The following is a 20943-nucleotide window of genomic DNA, read 5'->3' on the forward strand; positions in this document are numbered from 1 at the left end:
GTTGTCTGTCCTTATGATCATACACGATTACATCCATACAGTCATGTGAACGCCATCTCTCAACAACACTTTAAGGGGATTTTCTTTAAATTTTACACAAATTTCCACTCTGATTCAATTATGAATTGATTTTTTGGGGGGGTCAAAGGTCAATCTAATTGAGTTTTATAGTCATCCTTTGCTTATAGGTATAGGTGTGTGTGTGTGTGGGGCTGTTCTTTTTATACAGTTTTTTGTTTGTGACTTTTTCTATAATAGTAATAGTTTTTTTTTTTTTAATACAAATTGAAGCTCACAACTCTGCTTCTGTTTTAAGCTTTCATCTGATTGTGGAAGGACATCATAGACCTAATAAAGTCAGACAATCTTTTTTTTTTTTTTCTTTTTACATCTTTTGTGTGTTTTCTTTTTTTTTTCTTCAGAACCATCATGAAATTTCACAGCATGAAGATGGATGAGATCAACAAGATTATCAGAGACCTGTGGCGCAGCACCTACAGGGGTCAAGGTGCATCAAACACTGAGAACATTAAGAATCATGTTGCTTTTTTATTGTTTTGATTCTGTTGTTCTACCAATGCTCATGGTGTCCTCTTGCTCCTGCTCCAGATATTGAGTATGTAGAGATCAGGTCCGATGTGGACGAGAACGCTTCTGCAGGAGTCAGGCGAAGAGTTTACAACTACAGAGTTGTGATGGTGAAAGGAGACACAGCTTTGGATATGAGAGGACGCTGTAGTGCGGGTCAGAAGGTACAAAATTGTTTGCTCAATTAACATATGTTTAAAAAAAAAAAGTTATTTGGAGCTGATGTGCATCCAACTGAGCAGACTTTTTCCTTCTTCATTGGTGTGTATGTACAGGTGCTGGCATCCCTGATCATTAGACTAGCCCTGGCAGAGACTTTCTGTCTAAACTGTGGGATCCTAGCCCTGGATGAACCCACCACCAACCTGGACCGGGACAACATTGAGTCACTCGCACATGCCCTTGTGGAGTCAGTAAATACATTGATCTCAATAGTGTTTTTACTTTCACAAAACCTCTTTAACATGGAAATCTTAAACTGACCTTTAAAGTTTCAAACAAGTCATATTCAGAACTCATAAAGAAAAAGTCTTTCAGTTTCATCCTTAACAGATGTAGGTCTAAACTCAAGTACAGAATAAAGGTCATCGTTTGACCCATATAAAAATGCTAAAGGCTGCTTTGATGTGGAAATGTTGTAACAGTTCAGAAGAGAGGATGTAACCAAGGAAGTCCAAAACAGTGTGACTGTTTACACTCCTTAACAATTTTATCACTCTGAGAAGTTATCACTGCACACATATTTTGCTCCTCTATCTCAAAGTGTAAGTGGTGAAAGCAAATTGAAACATGCCACAGTTAAAGTTTAAACATGTGACACTGCAGAGCTGCAGGATGACAGTCGACTGTGTTGTGCTGTGTGATTTGAATTTTGAATCTGATTTTTTAAAGACTGAAAAATGTCATTGAAGGGCTGAAACATTGTTTTCACAGCTTTTAATTATTCCAGAGAGGTTTTTCAAGATTCAGCCTATTTTAGAAGAAGAAGAAGAAAAAGACACATTTTATTAATTCCTGAAGGGAAATTCACAGTTTACACTCTATTGTTGAACATGCTACACACACACAGGCTAGATTACATGCAAATTCCCATGCGTAAACTGGATCCCCATGGACATGCACTAATAGAGAGATGTCAGAGTGCTGCTCTTGTTGAAGCCCTGCCAGGAGCTGTTGGGTTTCAGTGCCTTGCTGAAGGGTACTTTGACAGTACTCAGGAAGTGACCTGGCGCCTCTCCAGCTACCAGGCCAAAGCCCAGATATGGTACGACTGGGACTTCAACTGGTGACCCTTCGATGCCCAGCCCAAGTCCTTACAGCCGTCCCAAGAACTATAGAAATGATCTCTGAAAATCTAGTCTCTAGGTGCCTGTCTAGTGTCAGGGATAGCTGAAGAAAACACCTGCAAACATTAAAAGAAGATGCACTTCATTAAAAGTTATTTTCTTTATGACAGCTATAGTCTTATAATTATTGCTTTTGTATTTTTAGTAATTGCTGAGTGTATTGTTGTGTTTGCTCTCCACAGAATCATTAAGAGTCGGTCTCGCCAGCGCAACTTCCAGCTGCTGATCATCACCCATGATGAGGACTTTGTGGAGCTGTTGGGTCGGTCCAGCTACATCGAGCACTTCTATCGCATCCGAAAGAACCAAGACCAGAACTCTGAGATCACAAAGTGCAGCATCAGCTCCCTCTCTTCTTACCTTCACTGAAGCAACATGACTCTTTGAGCTCTTTTGGAAATGCACCGTAAACTTGGACCTTCCTGCTTTCACTTCCTGTGTTGAAAATATTAATGAGTCTAGTCTAAAACCAGTAATACAGGAAAAAACTATTTTCAAGACACTTCATCTGTTTGCTGACTGCCACATTTACATTACATTTTCACATTTTGCACAATTGAACCAAACCAAGCTGACAAAAACCAACACAGATTTATTTCATGTTATCTCTAATACTAGATTGAAGAAGTTAAATATTAAAGCCACAAAATTGAACTTTGATTTACTCAATTTTTCTTTTTCCTAAGAAGATACTCCATGGTGTGATCATAAAAGCACTATAAAACCAATACTATCAAAAGTAAAACTGCTGTTTGTTTTTTTGTAAAATGTTATTTGCATGAGAAAACAAATCCAGCACTTTAAAAGGTGTGAACCTTTAAATAATTAAGCAGCCTCAGTGATGTGGAGTGATTAGTTATGGTTCTTCTAATCTTTTCCAAGTGTCCAGTATCTGTGTAGTGTCAGCACTGACAACAGAAGCATCTGTTCTGCTAAAAACACATTTTTCAGTTTGCAGTTATTTTTCCATTTTTGCCACTTTGAGTTCATAATGTTCAGTCATTAAACTCTGCTATCACGTTTGACTGTCTCTCTCTTTACTTGAGTAATCAGTTGTTTTCGCAAAAGGGATTTTTTTTACCTAGTATGGTAACCTTCCTTCAAGATTCAGAGAAAAGCAGCTCAGTTTTGTGAATTTGCTCATCTGCCACATCCTTATCAAGCCAATCTTATCTTCTGTAATACTGCAGACTCTCTGCATCTTTTTTTTCAATGAGTAAAAAAAGTTCTGAAAGCGTAGGCAATGCAAGTATAAATATGGTATTTGTCAGCCAACACTTCAGAACAAGCTGCAAGCTCGCAACTGAGTGATCAATTTAACAACTTCCCTCAGAAGTCGACAACTAAGGCGCTAAAGTCATGAAGACCGTGATGCTTCTGCTGGTACCTGCTGTACTCGTACTGATCAGTTCATCTGATGCAAAACCCAGTCATCACCAGCCTGCTCATAACCTCAACCAAATCATTAAGCTGGCTAAGAAATACAATGAGTCGATCACTCAGGTAAACTCTTTTTTTTTGCTTGTTTTTTGTTTTTTGCATTGTCTTGTTTGAATCAGCTTAAAAGATGCCTGTTGTAATTAATACGTTATTACTTTATGTGCTGCAGGAAATCTTTGTGGAGGATGTGTCCCGTCTAGCTGAAGGCAGTGACAGATGTGGGGTGAGACTTTATTTATACTTAAATACAAAATGCACCTCATTGTAACTGAAGAGGTTAAATTACATGAGAAGTAGTAATGGTAATTTTGTGTCATTTTACATCTTAGTATCTTGTTACATCTCAGAGGCTGATGTATTGCTGCTCCTTTTCCAAACAGAATAAGTTCTTCTGCAAGGTGTATGACATCCTGAAGAGCCATGAGAAGACTAACGCTCACCATCACGGAGAGGTCGAGCTCATGAAGAACTTGAAGATGTATATCAACAGCACGAATGTAAGAACTCCTGTTTTAAAGTGAAATTAAAATGTATGTTGAAAAAGGTCAAGTCCTTTTACACACAGACTTGTACCTTTAGATAGACAAATTCATCAGCAGTTTAAAACGACACTAAACAACCTTATTTTCATTTCTTTTAGGTAAACTGTGTTGAAGTCCTGGAGGATGTGACACCTTCAGAGGAAACCAGACCAATCCCTGATCTCATGGGGTTCCTCACGCAGTGCATCCAGCACAAGAACTTAAATGCAGCATAAAATCATCTTAAAACCTCCTGGGCCTGCAGCACAACTGTCGACGAATCGCCTAAGTCTGAAGAGTTTTATTTTCTTTAAACTGATTTGAACATGTTGATAATAGTAATTTAGAAGTACATTAATGTGATACTATAGAGGGTGAATAATTTGTCATTCACGTTTTTTAAATGTTAGATAAACTGTTAAAATATTGTTTTAAGATAGATGTTACTTTGAAGTGGCTGTGTAAAGTACAGCGACTGAAGTTGGTCTAAGTTATCTTCAAGCAAATTCATATCCAGCATAATGCACCGGCAGTGCAGTATAATTCTACATACAACAGTAGAGTTTGATAAATCACCTTTAAACAAATAACATGTATCTGATTAGCTGATTTGAAACAGCAGAGCAGCCTCTGTAAATGTTTTGATAATACTGCCTGGTGCAAACAGTTTTCCTAGTAGGTGAAAACAGACAGTTTTTTCTGACGCTATCAATCACATGCTTATTTATTTTTATTAATGTATTTAACATATGTAATGATATGTAAGGCTGTTTAATATATATTTGAATGACATATTTATTGTAATCCTATCCTACAGCATTTAAATCTTTTGTTTAAGTTGACAGAACAATAAATCTTACTGCTCATTAGTAAAGTGTGTGGAATTTACTTATGCTGATGATTGCCGTGAGTTTGTACTTGGAGTTAAACCTTTTTATATTCAGCCTGTAAAATAAATAACTAAGCTGCTTGAGCTTTATTTACATGGACTTTAGGTGAAGTCAAGTGAAAATTTATTCATATTGTAAATTTCATACACCAAGCAGCACAATGTGCTTCACAGTTATAGGTTAAGTGCAACATAATCATTTTATTGAAAATTAAAAGCATGACATACAAGTTAAGAGCAGGAATTAAGGAAACATAAAAATACAACACAACCATACAGATTAAAACACAAACACATGCTGAAACTGATCGAAACATACAGATTAACCTGCTTTTAAAAGTATTTAATGATTGAGCCCCTCTCAGATCTTCAGACAGGGAAATTGAATCTTAAAATCAATCCTAGTTTGAACTGGGAGCCAGTGGATGGATTTGACAACCAGTGTGATGTGCTCAAAGATTTTAGTTTTGGAAAAAACTCTTGCAGCTGCATTTTGGATTAGTTGTTACCACTGAGCAGATGACTTTGAGAGGCTAGTCAATAAACCATTACAATAATCTAGTTTGCTAGTTATTCAATGTCTGCAAAAGTAGTTCTCTAAGTGTTTTACATTCTGCTGCCTAATGATCAGCAGAGTGCTAGATACTTCAAACTTGTCATTCATGTTTCAGTAGTCCTTTTTCTTTCAGAGCTCGATTTTGCCACAGTGATAAGTTTCTCTAATGATAAAAGTGATAGTCTTTACAGAGACCTCAGTCTAACACTGTGTATCTAAAATAATGATTGTCTTTGGATCATAAATTCACCTGCTTTCCAAGATTCTTAACTAACTGACAAGAATTGTTGAATAATGTAAATTTTGACTATTTTCCTTCAAAATGTAGATTTAAACATTTCAAATTATATCTCTGTTGCTTAAAAAGTGAATAACATGCATTTAATCAGAAGGATGTATCAGTATTGTGTTCTGTGTAATGTACCTTTATCTTCATCAGTTTCTCAGTCTCAGGCTGGATAACTTACATTTCTTAGTGTCCAGGAAATCAGCCCACTAAACTTAACTGCAGCTTACATTTTCAGTGTATGCATTTATATCAACAGTTTTTGTTTAAATTGTTGAGGAGAAAAAATGTGCAGATTTATTCTGGGTTATTCTGTATCTGTAATACTTAACCAATGGCTCCTGGACATGTGCTTAATATTTGCTTTGTCCACTAGTCCAACAAGAAAACAAAATTGTTTAAAGGGAAAACGCTGTCAGCAAAACAATTTATAGCTGTTCTAACCAACCAAACAAAGTAGATCCCAGATCACATGCTGTTTGCTAATTAGCATTTTTCAAAACCTAAAAATCTGGTGCATAAACACACATCAGTTCTTGCAAGAAGGAGCTCAACCTTCAACTCTAAACCAGCATGCAGTTCCCTCTGTCTGTCTTTGAGTTCAAAATCTTCATTAACTCTGGCTACTGCTGCTGTTGGACCGTTGCCCTCTCAAGCCTGTTTTGGTAAGCACTCACAAACTTGTGACCCTGCAAAGCAGATGGATACGCCCGTTTCCGTGTTTCTCACTGGCAGATCCATCTTGCAAAGCTCCAGTCCGAACCGTTTGGGCCCGGTTAGAAAGTGACAGGACCAATCAGTGTCGAGGGGCTGTACTTTTGGGCGCAGTGAAGTTGTGATGTAAGCAAGCAGCAACAAAAGGCGGTGCAAATATGGCGAGATGCTGCGAAAGCGCCAGTTTTATCAGAACTTGACAACAATTCCTCATTAAAAGAAAAAAAATGAACAGCAGTTAGTTGTTTTCTTTTCAAAAACGACAAAAGTCGTGTACTTGCATGTCTACAGTCGCAATGGTTCGCGTTATGCACTTCCATACGGAGTTTTCTCCTTCGGTAGGGGCGCAGCTCGATAGCTGCTATGTCACGTGTTTTGTTGCTCTGATTGGCCCGTAAAGATGTGACGGACAGAATGTTCATCTGATCACCATCTGAGTTTTTTTTTTTTTTTTCAAAGGCTCTGCCCTTTCCCAAATGCCGTCTATGAGTGGTTTACCAGATGGATCTGTGAAACAAATCCATCTGGTGTGCCAGGTTAACAAACTTGTGTTTCCAACAAATAACTGAGCGTATCCATGATGGTGCTGGTGAGGACTCAGATGGTTTAGTCTATGCAGTCACTTATTTTACATTGGATATTTTTGTTATGTTGACAACTTCTTAGAAATCTGTTTTCACTTTGGCATTAGAAATGCTTTTTTGGTTAAAAAAAGCCAAATTATATTGACCATGGTTGATTTATGAAATCAATTTAAGGGTGAAACATCCAAGGGGTTTAATACTTAATGTGTAAATGGAATTTTGGCTAAACAGCCTCCCATAGTAAAGCCAGTGTGTGCTGGTTTATGTGCAAATACACTGTATTTAATGATAATATTAATGTCAGTTGATGTTGGTCTTGGGTGATCAGTGATACTCTTGAGCTACATGATACACTGTATGTTTTGCAACTTTTCATTTTTCACATAAATTGACAAAATTCTGTCCTCCTTGTAGTCCTCCTTCAGACAATTAAAAGGCAGAAAATAAGAACAAGAACTAAAGATGGACTTTAAATATTCACTCTGTCACAAGACAATAGAGTTGGCAGTTGGATACACTTTTTTGCCAGATAATTTTGCTGCCACTTAAACAAATATAAGCAAACATAACACTAAAGTGTGCAAGCACTGACTTTAACCTCTGTGATCAGCTGTTTGTTTACTTATCAATTGGACCAGGGGGTACTGCAAAATAAAACTATTCTCTTATTTATGTGTTTGCAGAAATAGCAATGCAGGAACGTTTAGAAGTTCAAATGATTGCTGAAATATGAATGATTCTTTAAATCATTCAGCCCCCACAGAACTTCAGAAGAACCCTGTTTTTTCGTAGAGTGCACTCAACCAATCAGACGCCTCAGAAATACATGTGTGTAGATGCTCTGTGTTGGGCTGCGGTGAGCTGCTCCCCGGACTGAGTGAGGAGCTCTCACAGAAACATTTCTCACCACTCTTTTCCCCCTTGCCTTGGACAATGTACCCGTCACTCAGTGACTTGATGCAAAGTGAGAGCTATGGGGAGGCTTACTTGTGGTGATGGTTGGGTCTCTGTGTGGCATTCAGCTTTGTGTGTATGTGCGCTACTGAACCGTGGCTCCTTCATTACTAAGTAAAGAGAATCACTCTCCTTTTCAGCACAGCTTTTTATAGAAGCATCACAATATTCTCTATACTTTGAGTTGCATACCCTCCCATGCTTTTCTAGAAAGGATTAAAGAACAAATTAAAGTCTGATCAGGTAAAGAATTAGTCATGAGAGGAATAACCTCTGTGTGGAATGCAAATAAATAATGATAGAAGAGAAATCCAGAATCATATACTGCAGGAAAACATACAACCCAGTGGTATAAAAATATGTCATCAGAATCTGACTGAAGTTAAACTACTTGGTGACTATCAGCAAATATCAGTGTTAAACATCCCAGTATAAAGGGTTATTAGGAACTTATTCAACCAATGCACATTTAGTTAGTACTACTGTGTATTACTTAGTCTAAATGCCTTCCAAGGCTGGCTGCTGATAAGCATCTTCATAGTAGGTGTGTTTATGGTCTAATGCAGTGTTTGGTGTCCACAAAACATAGCAGGTTGTTTGTTGGCCAAAAAAGACATTTTTGGTCTCCTCAGACCAAATAACACTCCTTTACTTGAACATGGAGTCTCTCATATGCCTTTTGGCTAACTCTAATAGAGATTTATTCAGTTTTCTTTAACAGTGGCATTCTCTTTGCCACTCTCCCATAAAGCTTTGACTGGTGAAGAACCCGGAAACAGTCGTTGTATGCAAAGTCTCTCCCATCTCAGCTGCCGAAGCTTGCAACTCCTTTCTCCCTTGTCTCCTTCTTGCATGCTCACTCAGTTTGTGAAGACAGGCTGATCTAGGTAGATTTTCACATGTCTAATATTTATTCCACTTTTGATGATGAATTTAATTAGACTCCAGAGGATGTTCAGTACCATAGACATGTTTTGGTATCCATCTGACTTATACTTTTCAGTAACATTTTCTTTGAGTTTCTTGGAGTGTTCTTTTGTCTTCATGGTGTAATGGTAACCAGGAATACTGAATAATCAGTGACTGGACCTTTTTAGACACAGGTGTCTTTGGACTGCAATCATTGCTCTCAGTTGATCCTCTTTTCACTAATTGTAAGACTACTAGCACCATTAAAAAATCAAATGCAAAATACTAAAAAACATACCAAATGTTTCAAAAATCGCTGTTAAAAATGTTGTTTTGTATTATTACACTAGACCAGGGCTGTCAAACTCAAACACAGAGAGGGCCGGATTCTGAATTAAGGTCTGACCTGAGAGCCTAACAGCGTCAACATTGACCAAACTGTCAACCTCGTTTTCACCAGCATTAAATTATGGGAAAAAATATAGCAATGATGATGAATATTTTTGATATTTAAAAAGTCAAAATGATAAGCAGAAAGGCTCAAAATCTGAGATAAAAAGTCAAACTTATTTGTTCAAAAGGTCAAACACGAAATTAGATGCTAAAATAATGCTTTTAAAAGGCAAATATATAAGAAAGAAAGACAGACATATTTTTAAGGCAAAAATATGACTTAGAATTTAAAACTGTTAACCTCAAATGTCAAATATGAGATACAATTCCAAATAATAAATTAAAAAGGTCAAAATATGAGATAAAAAGTCAAACTTACTAGTGCAGAAATTCAAAAAACAAAATTATATGTTACAATAATGCTTTTAAAAGGCAAATATATATTAAAAAATAAAGCCCAATCGTGTTTTTGAGGCAAAAATATGGCTTAAAATTGAAAATGGTGGGCCGGCTGTAGCTGTACCATGGGCTGGATTTTGCCCCCGGGCCTTGAGTTTGACGCCCCTGCACAAGACTGTGGAAATTGTCATGCCAAAATTGTGCTTTTATCAAATATGAATCTTAATTGTTGTATATGTTATCAACTACTCCAAAAAGGTTAATGATGTGCTGAATTTTATTGAATCTTGCTATAAGATGATCCAAGAAAATTAGTTACAACCTCCAAAATTATTGACATGCATTTTTTGATTGAGGTAATGTAGTATTATGTAGAGGACAGAATAGAAATAGTCACAAAAATTGTCACTCTGATAAGCTTGATTCAGCCATGGGCTATCTGCTCTTACCTGTTTTTCATGTTTCACAAATCTGTGTTCCTCTACCTGATCTGATCCTGCAGGTAACACACATCACACAACAGAAGTTCAAGTTTTTCCTCACACAGCAGCATCATGTAAACATGAGTGTCTCTGTGTGTTCAAAAAACAATCTGATCAGGATCATTCCTTCTATTTAGTTTAGCTTGATATATCATTTTCTCTCTTGATCTGTACGCGCACACACGTTTGCCCTCAGCACCGGCTGCCTCTGCTGCTTCTTTATTGTGTTCCTGGTCGATTAGCCTCGGGGCTATCTTCAGGGCCTAGGGCCAGTGGGAGCAGGCAAGGGGGAGGAGGGCGGGTGGCTGCATCTGCCAAGGGACCTCCTTCAGGGCCCCTCTCTGACGTTGCTCTGTTTTCATGTCTGTCTTCAAAAGCACAGCCCCATGGAGAGGGCGAGAGAGAGCTGAGATGCCATTGTTATTTTCCCATGTGCCCTCAGTCAGCACATGGGTCTTGGGGTGGCAGAGTGAGCCAACATCAGACTGCTTTACTTCCTTGTTTACATGTATTTCACCCTCAAGGCATTCAGAGCAAAAGATATGCTTCAGTTCAGTGTTGTAATCTTTTTATTTGCTCCATCATTTTACTTGATTTTACTCTGATATTAGCTGAACTGTTATTCTTAAATGTTTTAGTCATATTTTGTCTTCATATTACCCAGGATTTTGACTTTTTTTTCCTTGAAATTTTACTCTGATTTGGCTTTAGTCTCAGAATTCTGGCGTTAATCTCAAGATTTTGACTTAAATCCTAGAAATGACTTCATTCTCAAAATTCCAACTTTAGTCTCAGAATCCCGACTTTAATCTCAAAATTCTGACTTTCATCTCAGGATTCTGACTTTAATCTTGGAATTCTGACTTTAATATAAGAATTTTGACTTCAATCTTGTAATTCTGACTTAAATCTTTGAATTCTGACTTTAAACTCAGAATCCTTACTTTAATAACAGAATCCCGACTTTAATCTCAGAATTCTGACTTTAATAACAGAATCCTGACTTTAATTTCAGAATTCTGACTTTGGCTGCTTTAAAGCTCTGCACAGGAGCTTTAAATGTTGAAAGTAAGGCCTACAGAAATTCAAGTCAATCAAGTTTCACTTAGTTTAGGTGCAAAAATGCAATACTGTTTCAAGTTATTTCCTCTGAATGTTCCTTTGTTTCCTGGAGGTTTTTTTTTTCTTTTATGATTGGTAGTTTGGACTTCAAGGTGAATCTAAGACATACACCAGTGGTTGGCAGCCATACAACAAAAATGCTATTATGAATGAAAGCCCGCATCTGCACTATTTTGAGACCTAGTTTTTATAAAGTATACAAGATAAAGATATATGTATCTAGTTGCTCCATTGTATTTAGAGCTCATTGACGGGAGGTGAAAATGTACACTGATTTGGATGGATGATGTCCGTCTCGTGCCAGAGGATGAGTCCTCCACTCACATCCTTTCCTTCTGGCTGAGGGTCCTCTGGGTGCTCCTGCTGTCACAGGAGTTTAATGTCAGACTGTACGAGGCCAGCAGGGATGCACTCACCTTGACATGATCAGGATGGAAAAAAGAACTGAAATCAGACATCATGACAGATGTCATATCAACCATCAGGGATTCAGTGTCTTTCTTTCTTAAGGTCTGTTTCTCTACTTTGTTTCTTTTATTCTAGCATTCTATGGCTTTTCTGTTTCCTTTGTCTCTCTGTTTTGTATAGTTCTTTCTGTAGTTCAGTCTTTCTTTTCCTCTTCATTATGTCTTTATTATTTCTTTCCATAAGTCTTTTAATCTGTGTTTCTGATTGCTTTATTTGTGTTTTCTTTCTTTTCTCTTTACAGTTATGTTCATGGTGTTGTGGTGATTGAGGTTCTTTGGTAATACGAGCTGACATAATGAGCTGCAACATTTGCACACTTGCTGCACTTCACCCAGCAGATATGGAAGCATCTGTGAATTGCTCATGCTGGTAAATTTCTTTTTTTTTTCTTGTGAAAAGTGGTAACAACTTGCCTCTGATGTCACTGTATAAAGGACAGGCACTTAGAAAGTGCAGCTCTGTTTCCAACTCTTGTTGGCTGCAGTGGGTGCGCAGCCTTTCCTCTATAGGGCTCCAGCTTTGTCTGTGGCGTCCTCTCTCAATCGCAAGGTTGTGAACACAGAGTCTGTCAACTGTTCTTTCTTTCCATCTGTCAATTCTTTCAACTCTTCCTTTCTTTCCTTTTCTAATCCATCATTATATAAGTCAATATAATTTTCATCCAATCTATCCATCTTTTCTTTCCACCTTATTCCAAGTTCTTTATCCCTTCTTCTTCCACTTCCAGAGACTCTTTTTGTCCCTTTCATTTTCCTTTTTTTAATTCTTTAATCTCCCCTTTTTCCTCTTATTCTTTAACTCTTGCCCCTCTCCCTTCCTCTTATCCTCTTATCTTTCCCTTGTCTCAGTCTCTCACTACACCACTGGCACATTTTCTTGGAGAGGATTATTATGTTCAGCAGACTGTGCGGTGATTATACGTTCATATAGTCTAATCTGAGTTTGTGTGCAGACCTGGACCCAACCAGCTAAGTGCTCTGTAGAAAAAAAAAAATCACGCCACAGTTAGTTATTTCTGGCTGGGTTCATCTTATTTCTCTGGGCACTTTGATAATGGAGATGATCTGAATAATGAATGGGGTGTATAATACTGTTGTTCAGGCTCACTGAATGAATTAAACAAGCGCCTATAAGTGAGTTTTATGTGGGTGGCTCTAATGTAGAGCCCTGCTGCACTCCTCAGGTGCATCACTTTACCTTTAAGTCCAGTTATTGTTTTTTTGCAATCAAATTGCAAGACAAACCTCAGCAGTGAAAAATGACACAACATTTAAAGATTTTTTTTAATCATGGCCACAGAAAGCATCTAATTTCTGTGCGTGCACTCATATTTCTTCATGTGTGTGTGAACATCTCAGTAGTCTCTGAATAATGCATGGTGTATTAGTTAGCAGACAGCTTGACCTCACACACAGACGATGAGACTCTAAATGCTTCTTCATCTCAGACTTACTTCTCTCTGCAGAGCTGCTGCTCTGTCAAACAGCAGATTAGGGATTGTGTGTTGATATTTTAAAACATAGAAGATTCTTTTTAAAGTGATTAAATATTGATTTGGCTCATTGCTTATCTAAGTTTAAGTGACATGTGCCAAAATTTTACCCCAAAATATCTTAGCAGTAGTTGAGAATGTGATGAGGGAAATGTAATGATGGTGAAAACCATAAGATCAGGCTTAAAACTGTAGTTATGGTCCATTTTTATGTTATTTCATTACGTCTTGGCCATTTAATTGATTAACTAATTCTTTAGGTTGGCATTGTCTGTCCCAAATATTCTGCAACCTTTTCCTATAAAGTCAGAATGTTGTGTAAAATGTAAATAGAAACAGAATGGGATTATTTTCACAGCATTGAAATCCTTAGTTTCTTGAATGTAGTTTTTGAAAAAAATTCGATCTCAAATTTGACAAATCCACACTAAGTATCCCATCATGACAAAGTAGAAACAGAATATTTGATTTTTTTTTTTTTGCAAATTTGTGAAAAATAATGACTGAAATATTTAGACCTTTTGCAGAAACAGTTGACATTTAGCTCAGGTTCAATGTGTTTTTCACTGAGTAGAGGCCTCTATCTTGCCACTCTGCCATAAACCCAGATCAGTGAAGGGCTGCAGTGATGTTTGTCCCTCTGTATCTTTGCCCCATCCCCACTCAGGATCTCTGGAGCTCAGTCAGAGCAACTATCGGGTTAAAGGTCACCTGTCGTACTAAGACCTTTCGCCCTGATTGCTCAGTTTGGCCTGGCAACCAGCTCTTAGAAGAGCCCTGGTTGTACCAAACTTCTTCCATTTAAGAATTATGGACGCCACTGTGCTCATAGGAACTTTCAGAGCAACAGGTTTATATTGTAGCCTTCCCCAGATCTGTGCCTTGCAACAATCCTGTCTCCGCACTCTGCAGGCCGTCCTTGACCTCATGGCTTGGTTTTTGCTCTGATATGCATTGTCAGTTGTGAGGCCTCCTATGGAGACGTGTGTCTTTCCAAATCATGACCAATCAGCTTTATTTACCACAGATGGACTCCAATCAAGGCGCAGAAATATTGCAGCAAAGACTGGGATAAATGGGAGAACCTGAACTAAATATCAAGCGTTTTTTTTTGCAGAAGGTTTGAATACTTGTGTCATTTTGTTTTCACTTTGTTATGATTGGATACTGAGTGTGGATTCATGAGAATAGAAATGATTTTTTTCGACTGTGGCATCAGGCTGCAACAATACAAAATTGAAAAACGTGAAGAGGGTCTGAATACTCTCTGAATGCGCTGCTCAATTCCTCGGTGACAGTTATCACCTGAACATCTCTGGTGGAAACATGATTTGCAAAGTTTTTGTGTTACAAAGCAAGAGTATCTTCTCTTTAGTGCTGTTATTGAATTGTCCTGTTTTTATAGCCAGTCTTTAATTTTGTTTTAAAATTTGATGCCACCAAAAATGTTGGGACAACAACAAAAGCCTGAGGAAGTAGTGAAATACCAAAATAAAACTTCTTGAAGTTGTTAATTTAAACTAAAATCAAAACATTTTACATATTGATGTTTTGCAAATCATTACATTTTTTTTAATTTACATTTACACAATATTCCTACTTTTTAGGAAATGAGGACACAAAGATACAAACATAGAGGCCTAGAACATTACATCTGACACTTAAAATCCTTTTGATGAAAAGTACCTGAATTATTCATTATTCAAAATTGTGAATGATACATTTTTGACTTTGGCATAACTGGCCAGTTGTTTCTCTACTTAAAAAAAACTAACCATACCCTTTTCCATTACAAAAAAACACTTCTGTAATCTAAACAAGATTTAATAAGGACAAACTTTGCTGATGAAGTGGACTCTCTTATGATTAGATTTGCTTTTGGGTAATTTCGACTAAAGCATTATGGGCAGCAAAGCCCTGCATTCATGAAATATTAGAATCCTCTTTAATTAGTGTAAAAATAATGTCGAATGAAAATAATAAAGCCCAGATTGTACTCTGTTGGAAATTTTGCATTTGGTGTTTTTCAAACACAGACAAAAATTCAGTTTGCCATTACGTACATAGCAACACACATGATGTAGATTCACAGAGACATGAGCAGCATCTCCTGCCACGCCTTCTAAAAGACACCCACCACCACTCTGCCTCAGGTTTCCAGGGTAACTCAATCCCACGTCCATGCACTCAGGTATGTGTAGACCTCAGCAGCAGCAGCAGGTCGGTCCTGAGCTGGTTTGTCTTGTGATGATAATAGAAGGAGACTAATAGAGAGCACAGTCGAAGCTGTCTCCCATCGCTCTGGTCACATTCTCATTTGTTGCTGCTGGCGGTGGATGAATTATTGAGTGCGGGGTGTTTCGGGCTCCCACCCCTCCCATAACATTCCCTCACTCTGCTCCTGAGGATGACAGCCACCCTGTGTCTGTGTGTGTTAGCTGGAAAGAAAGAGAGGCTGTGTATGTACATGCATTCTTTTGCAATTAAACAGAGCTTTCATCCTCATTCTGTCAAAAATGTTTTTCCCGGCATGAAACCACCTCAAGCAAACACACACACAGTCTCTCCCATGAAACACACTCCTGCCACTCTTTTCTTTAACTCTGATTTCTCTTTTAACTGTCATTTTAATTATCCTGTTATTTTGTATGGACGTCTTAAACATGTGCTATTATTTAACTTTTAAATTGCATGTGGCCTAGTTTATTATTTTCATTCAAATTGTAACATTTTTTGTTTCAAATAATTTTTCTTTAATCTAAAATAATGCCAGTTTGTCTTTCACCCCCATTATTGCATGTGAAAATGTAGCATTGGCTACCTGTGAGCTGCTCCTGAATTATTTAGGAGCCTCAGTCGCCACATGCCGTGGTCGCTCGCGCGCTTTCAGCTCAACTTACCTCACCGCGAGCAGCCACGTTATGATATCAATACGGGTATTACAAAGATCAATTATTCACGCGGTGGAGAAGCTCCTTTTTTCACCTCACATTTGCGTCACAGACTCCCCATGAAACGCAGAGATATCGGGCCTTTGCCAAGCCTTAATATCTCCGTTTTGTACCGATTTTTAAAATATTGTTTTAATTAAATAAGGGGAAAAGAGATCTAAATCCTGGAGAAAATAGCAGAGAATTTAAATTGAGTGGTTATGGATCATACCCTTAACAAAACATATTTTTAATCCTATTGTAAATTATAGACTGTTTTAATCACTCCTAAGCATCAAAGAGAATATTAATAAGAGACACAAACGTTTCCGTTAATTACGCAGTATTGATCTCCTGCGTGCTGAAACAACCCACCGAAAGTCTCTGTGGGAAAATTAAAAAAGCGCGGGTTATTTTGGGCTATATCAATGATGGTATCCGGTACAAGAAGGCTTTGTTTAATGCCTATTTTTATACTAATTTGCTTTGTCACACGACGAGGACTTCTCTGGTAGGTGAATACATTTATTAGTCTATTATTATTATTATTTTAAACCCACTTAGAGTGGTCGAATACAAAACAGGCAACTTCATGCGTAGATATTTTCCAAGCGAGTGTAGCTAATCAGAATTAAAAACATATGCGAGGCTACCCCGCCCCCCCAACATTTTAGCTAAGCTAATAATGACGAACAGCGTTGGCCTGTAGCCTATTTAGAGGCCAAATAAAACAGTCGCAAATGAAAATTTGCCCCTATATGTATATCGAAAAAAAATTACAGTAAGACATTTACCATTTTAAATCCAGAAATACTTACTTCGTCGATCGATAAGAAAATAAACATTCAATAAAAACTTTATTTCCCATTTCCTCCATGAACCTGTTGTGTATCCGGTTCGTCTCTCCCCTGAGTCACCAGCCAGACTTCTCCTCCCAACTCCTCCACATTACTTCGTTTTATACCAATAGCTGTATAATTAATATTGCATCGTCATTACTTAATAATTTCAAAGCCCATGCAAGCACGACATAACCCGGTGACACGCGGGCATCCATAATTCAAAGAGCACTAATTAGAGAGGAAGGGGCCGTTAGCACCGTGGAGAGAGAGCGCGTGCTGCGTTTTCACGGTGTGAAAATAGCTGGGAAAAAAAGGAGGCCTTGTATTTTTCTCTGGCGCTTATATCATGTACGACAATACATATTTAATCCCTGCAGAGGTTGGGGGATTTATAAATAAAACAAGTGAGAGAGTTCCCGGTAAACAAACAAGGATTTCATCGCCTATTGGTGCTTTTCAGGACGTATAGATTTATTTTGCATTTCTTAACATTAAACCCAGTGGTAGCCTCAATGTTTTATATTCTCCTGCCACAAAATGAATAAAATCAACCTTAAAGCACAAGAATGAAGTCGCTGCTTCAGAGAAATTGTAGAAAATAAACAATAATTTATTAAGTTTAAACGTCACACATTTTAATCAAGTGAAACCAAGAGTGAGAGAAAATAAATAATTAAATAAGGTGATTAAGGGCTGTATAGCCTACTGGATCTGCGCCATATATCAAATATATAGCTCACCTGTAATACTCCAAAACACGTTCACATCAAAATACTAAAATATAGCAGCAGCCAAAGCCACACGGAGGTGCCTCGTATAATATGACGGTGTCATTTCCATTTCTAAATAATTCAAGATAAACAGACTCAGTGTGTGATACCCTGTGAAAGCGTAATGATTCATATTTGTGCGTCAATGATTATCACACAGTTCACGGACAGAGAGAAGTTTGCAAAAAATGTGTTATTGTTTTCATCATTGATCTCACAATAGTCGGAAAAAATAAGTGAAAAAAAGACATTCCGGATGTGAGCCAGTGATGTAAAATCCACAAAAACAGTCATTTTCTTCATACAGCCTCAGTTTAACACCACTGTAAATGAAAAGAACCAGCTGAGGCCATTTAAACTCCTTTTTAAAAAAAGTGATCCCTGAATGTGACAGACTGCCAGGGTGGAAAGTTCATATCTAGTGAGTGCAAGAAACACCAACAACAACATCAAAATCTGCCTCCTTACGGATCATTAACACAATCATTAATCAGTCCAATATTGATCAATAAATATGAAAAAAGTGCAACAAGGAGGAGTGAGTGACGGGAACAGGAGACATAGTAAAAGTCTTTTTGCAGATAATCCCAGATGAGAGGTGAGGAGCTGTTGATAATCCCTGTTAGTTAGGCTACTTAGGCTATTATTAATCACTCGATCAAAAATGTAGTAGGCTATTTTATTCATGATGATGTGTGAAACTCAGTGCGCCGCAGAGTATTTCATTCGTTTCTGTTTCTGCCGCTGGTTGCAAAACCACACTCGAACCACGTTCTTTTTCAGGTCCAGTTTCTCCGCGATGGCCGCGATTTTTTCCGAGGAGGGCCGAGGCTGGATGGCAAAGTACGCCTCCAAAGAGCGCTTCTCTGGCGCAGCGATGGACGTGCGCTTTCGTTTCCTCTCGGCCCCATTGAAAAGGTCCGGCTTGCTACTTTTCTCCCGGTACGCAGCCTCTGCTTCCTCCAGCCAGGCCTGCAGCACCGGCTTCAGCGCGATCATGTTGTTGTGGGATAAAGTGAGGGACTCGAACCTGCAGATGGTGCTCTGGCTCAATGACCCTACTCCGGGGATCTTAAGGTTGGCGAGCGCGGATCCCACGTCCGCCTGGGTCACCCCAAGTTTGATCCTCCTCTGTTTGAAGCGCTCGGCGAAGGCTTCCAGCTCCCTGGGATCAGACTCCACGTCGTTGACGCACGCCATGCCACCGTGCACGGACAGAGAGTGAGGGTGCGCCATGGTGGCCATCGCCTGGTGCAGCTGCCCCATAGTCTGCAGGTGGTGATGGGGATGCTGATGGTGGTGCGCCGACGTGGTCATCCCAGGTGGCTCCGGAGCTCCCATCCCGGTCACGGCCAGGCTGTTGGAGAGATGATCCAGGAGGTCCCCGGCCTCCAGGGTCTGTCCGAGGTGGTGGTGGTGATGGTGGTGGGAGGCGATGGTGGAGGGGACGTGGGAGATGGGCACGGTGGTGGAGGAAGAGGAGGAGGCTGAGGTGCAGGGGACACTGCTCATGGTATGGTAAGTCACGTCTGGTTTGAACGGGTGACTCTTGCCGTGAGAGACAATGCTGTCAGCAGCCGCCAGAGCCTCTGCCCGTGCCAGCAGGCTCTCATCAAAGCCTCCGAATATATTGCCCTGCAGCTGCAAGCAAGAGTGCGCATAGTGGAGTCAGTGGGGAATTCTGTCAGGCAGCGCTCAGGATCTAAAAAACATTTTCCAAAGGCAAGCAGCGCCGAGGAGAGGAGAGAACCCTCCTCAAAGCGCAGGTCATAAAAATTAATATGAAAGCAAGAGCATTGCTCGAATAGACATGTGGATGAGAGAGAGGGGGAGGAGGTGAGGGTGGTGGGAGGGGGAGAGGGGGAACGCAGACAGAGGAGAGGGAAAGAGAGAGAGGATAGAACAAAGTCCTGTCAAATCAACTTTACAGACATTTTTCAGCGTGATATTTCCCCTTCCACTCTTCCACCCCCGACCTCAAACGTACCTGCGGGCCGGGCAGGCACACTCTGCGCATGCCCTCCGAGCCTGAGTGCAGGCCGGGATACTTTGACGGCTCGTGCAGGGCCGGGTGCATGGAGAAATGCTGCTTGCCGTTCATGGTCATCATCCTCCTCCCTGCAAGCAGCGCGCGAGGAGTGTGGCCCCTGACATTAAAAGGCAGCCGAGAGGGAAGCGGACAGACAGCCAAAGAGCTCCTCTGCTCTCCTTCAACAGACAGAATGAGCTGTTAACATCGGGCAGCGCCTCCCGGCATCCCTCTCTTCCCCTCTTCCTCCTCCTCCTCCTCCTCCTTGTCTTTCAGCCTCCCTCCTCCTCCCCCTCCCTCACCCACTCATATGCTCAGTTTTCAAGTTGCAAAATGCTGGCCTTTGTGCACAAATGTCAAATAAACCCAATTATTAGCAGTGTTACATCCTCATTATTTGTTATTCTTGAGAGGTTTATTGTGTGGCCATGTGGTATATTTCACTCTTGTGGCAGTTTAACTAAAATTCTCACCAAAATGCTGAAAAAGTTTAGGAAGAAATAACCACTGATGTAAGTTTCTGGAATTTCAGCACCATGGACAGCGCCACATGGCCGAGGGCAGTGCTGGTTTGAAGAAAGAAGGAAGAGAGAAGAAAGAACAGACAATGAAAAGAGGTGACTAAAAGTGAAAGAACTGATAGAAAGATACCAATTATAATTAATTTTTTTGTGACTGTATAAACAGAAAATGTATTGATTTATAAGTACACTGCTTTGACAATTCAAACAGTTGTTTCCCATGCCAGTAAAGCTCACTGAATTGAACTGAGATAGGCCTGCAGATTTCTGACCCAGGTGTCTGACTCCCCTCTCCCCCCATGTGAACAAGCATCCTCGGGGCAGCTATACTCAGGTGGCCGCCTTGTTTGAACCTACACTTCTGCGGTGAACAGACCGAAAGAGGAGCCGGGGCGGGCAGAGGTGGGCCGATGACACAGCGGGTCCATCTGATCCTGCAGGCCACCTCTCTGGTTCCCCAGACTGTTAATAATTCAGCAGCATGGTGGCAGGCATCCATTACCATGTTGGCATGTTCTCATTCATTACACAGATTAAAACAGGCCAAGGTCTCTTCTTCTCACCAGGTGAGCCTGTTGCATGCTGGGGAGAGAAAGAAAATACATCAACCTAACATGAATATGAGCATTTTATGTTCCTGCAAAAGATGATCTTTCATTCATTAAATATTACATCTTAAGAGGTTTGTATGTGAAATATAACTTCCTG

The 20943-nt window shown here is 39.4% G+C and overlaps 2 protein-coding genes across 2 annotated transcripts in view; one reads left to right on the forward strand and one right to left on the reverse strand.

Moving 5' to 3' along the window:
• rad50 (RAD50 homolog, double strand break repair protein) overlaps positions 1 to 2957 on the forward strand; it is a 36876-nt gene extending 33919 nt beyond the window's left edge. Inside the window, exons 25-28 of the mRNA XM_041801651.1 lie at positions 423 to 508; positions 610 to 752; positions 864 to 997; positions 2117 to 2957. Of these exons, the coding sequence (XP_041657585.1) occupies positions 423 to 508; positions 610 to 752; positions 864 to 997; positions 2117 to 2303 (550 nt within the window). The 3' untranslated portion in view covers positions 2304 to 2957. The remainder of the gene's footprint in view (positions 1 to 422; positions 509 to 609; positions 753 to 863; positions 998 to 2116) is intronic.
• Positions 2958 to 18387: 15430 nt separating this feature from the next.
• On the reverse strand, positions 18388 to 19795 carry pou4f3 (POU class 4 homeobox 3). Its single transcript, XM_041801976.1, has 2 exons — positions 19673 to 19795; positions 18388 to 19326 (listed from the first exon to the last, which is right to left on the reverse strand). The coding sequence occupies exons 1-2, from the start codon at positions 19793 to 19795 to the stop codon at positions 18388 to 18390; spliced, it is 1062 nt and encodes a 353-aa protein (XP_041657910.1).
• Between the last annotated feature and the right edge of the window lie 1148 nt (positions 19796 to 20943).

The sequence above is a fragment of the Cheilinus undulatus genome, linkage group 12 (genome assembly GCF_018320785.1).
Source record: "Cheilinus undulatus linkage group 12, ASM1832078v1, whole genome shotgun sequence".
Classification (NCBI taxonomy): Eukaryota; Metazoa; Chordata; class Actinopteri; order Labriformes; family Labridae; genus Cheilinus; species Cheilinus undulatus.

Bases quoted from the DNA above. Each gene is read 5' to 3' on its own strand.
- pou4f3 (XM_041801976.1), bottom strand. From the start codon at position 19,795: ATGATGACCATGAACGGCAAGCAGCATTTCTCCATGCACCCGGCCCTG. The intron at 19,327-19,672 runs GTACGTTTGAGG...TCTTGCTTGCAG, and splicing joins TGTGCCTGCCCGGCCCGCAG to CTGCAGGGCAATATATTCGG.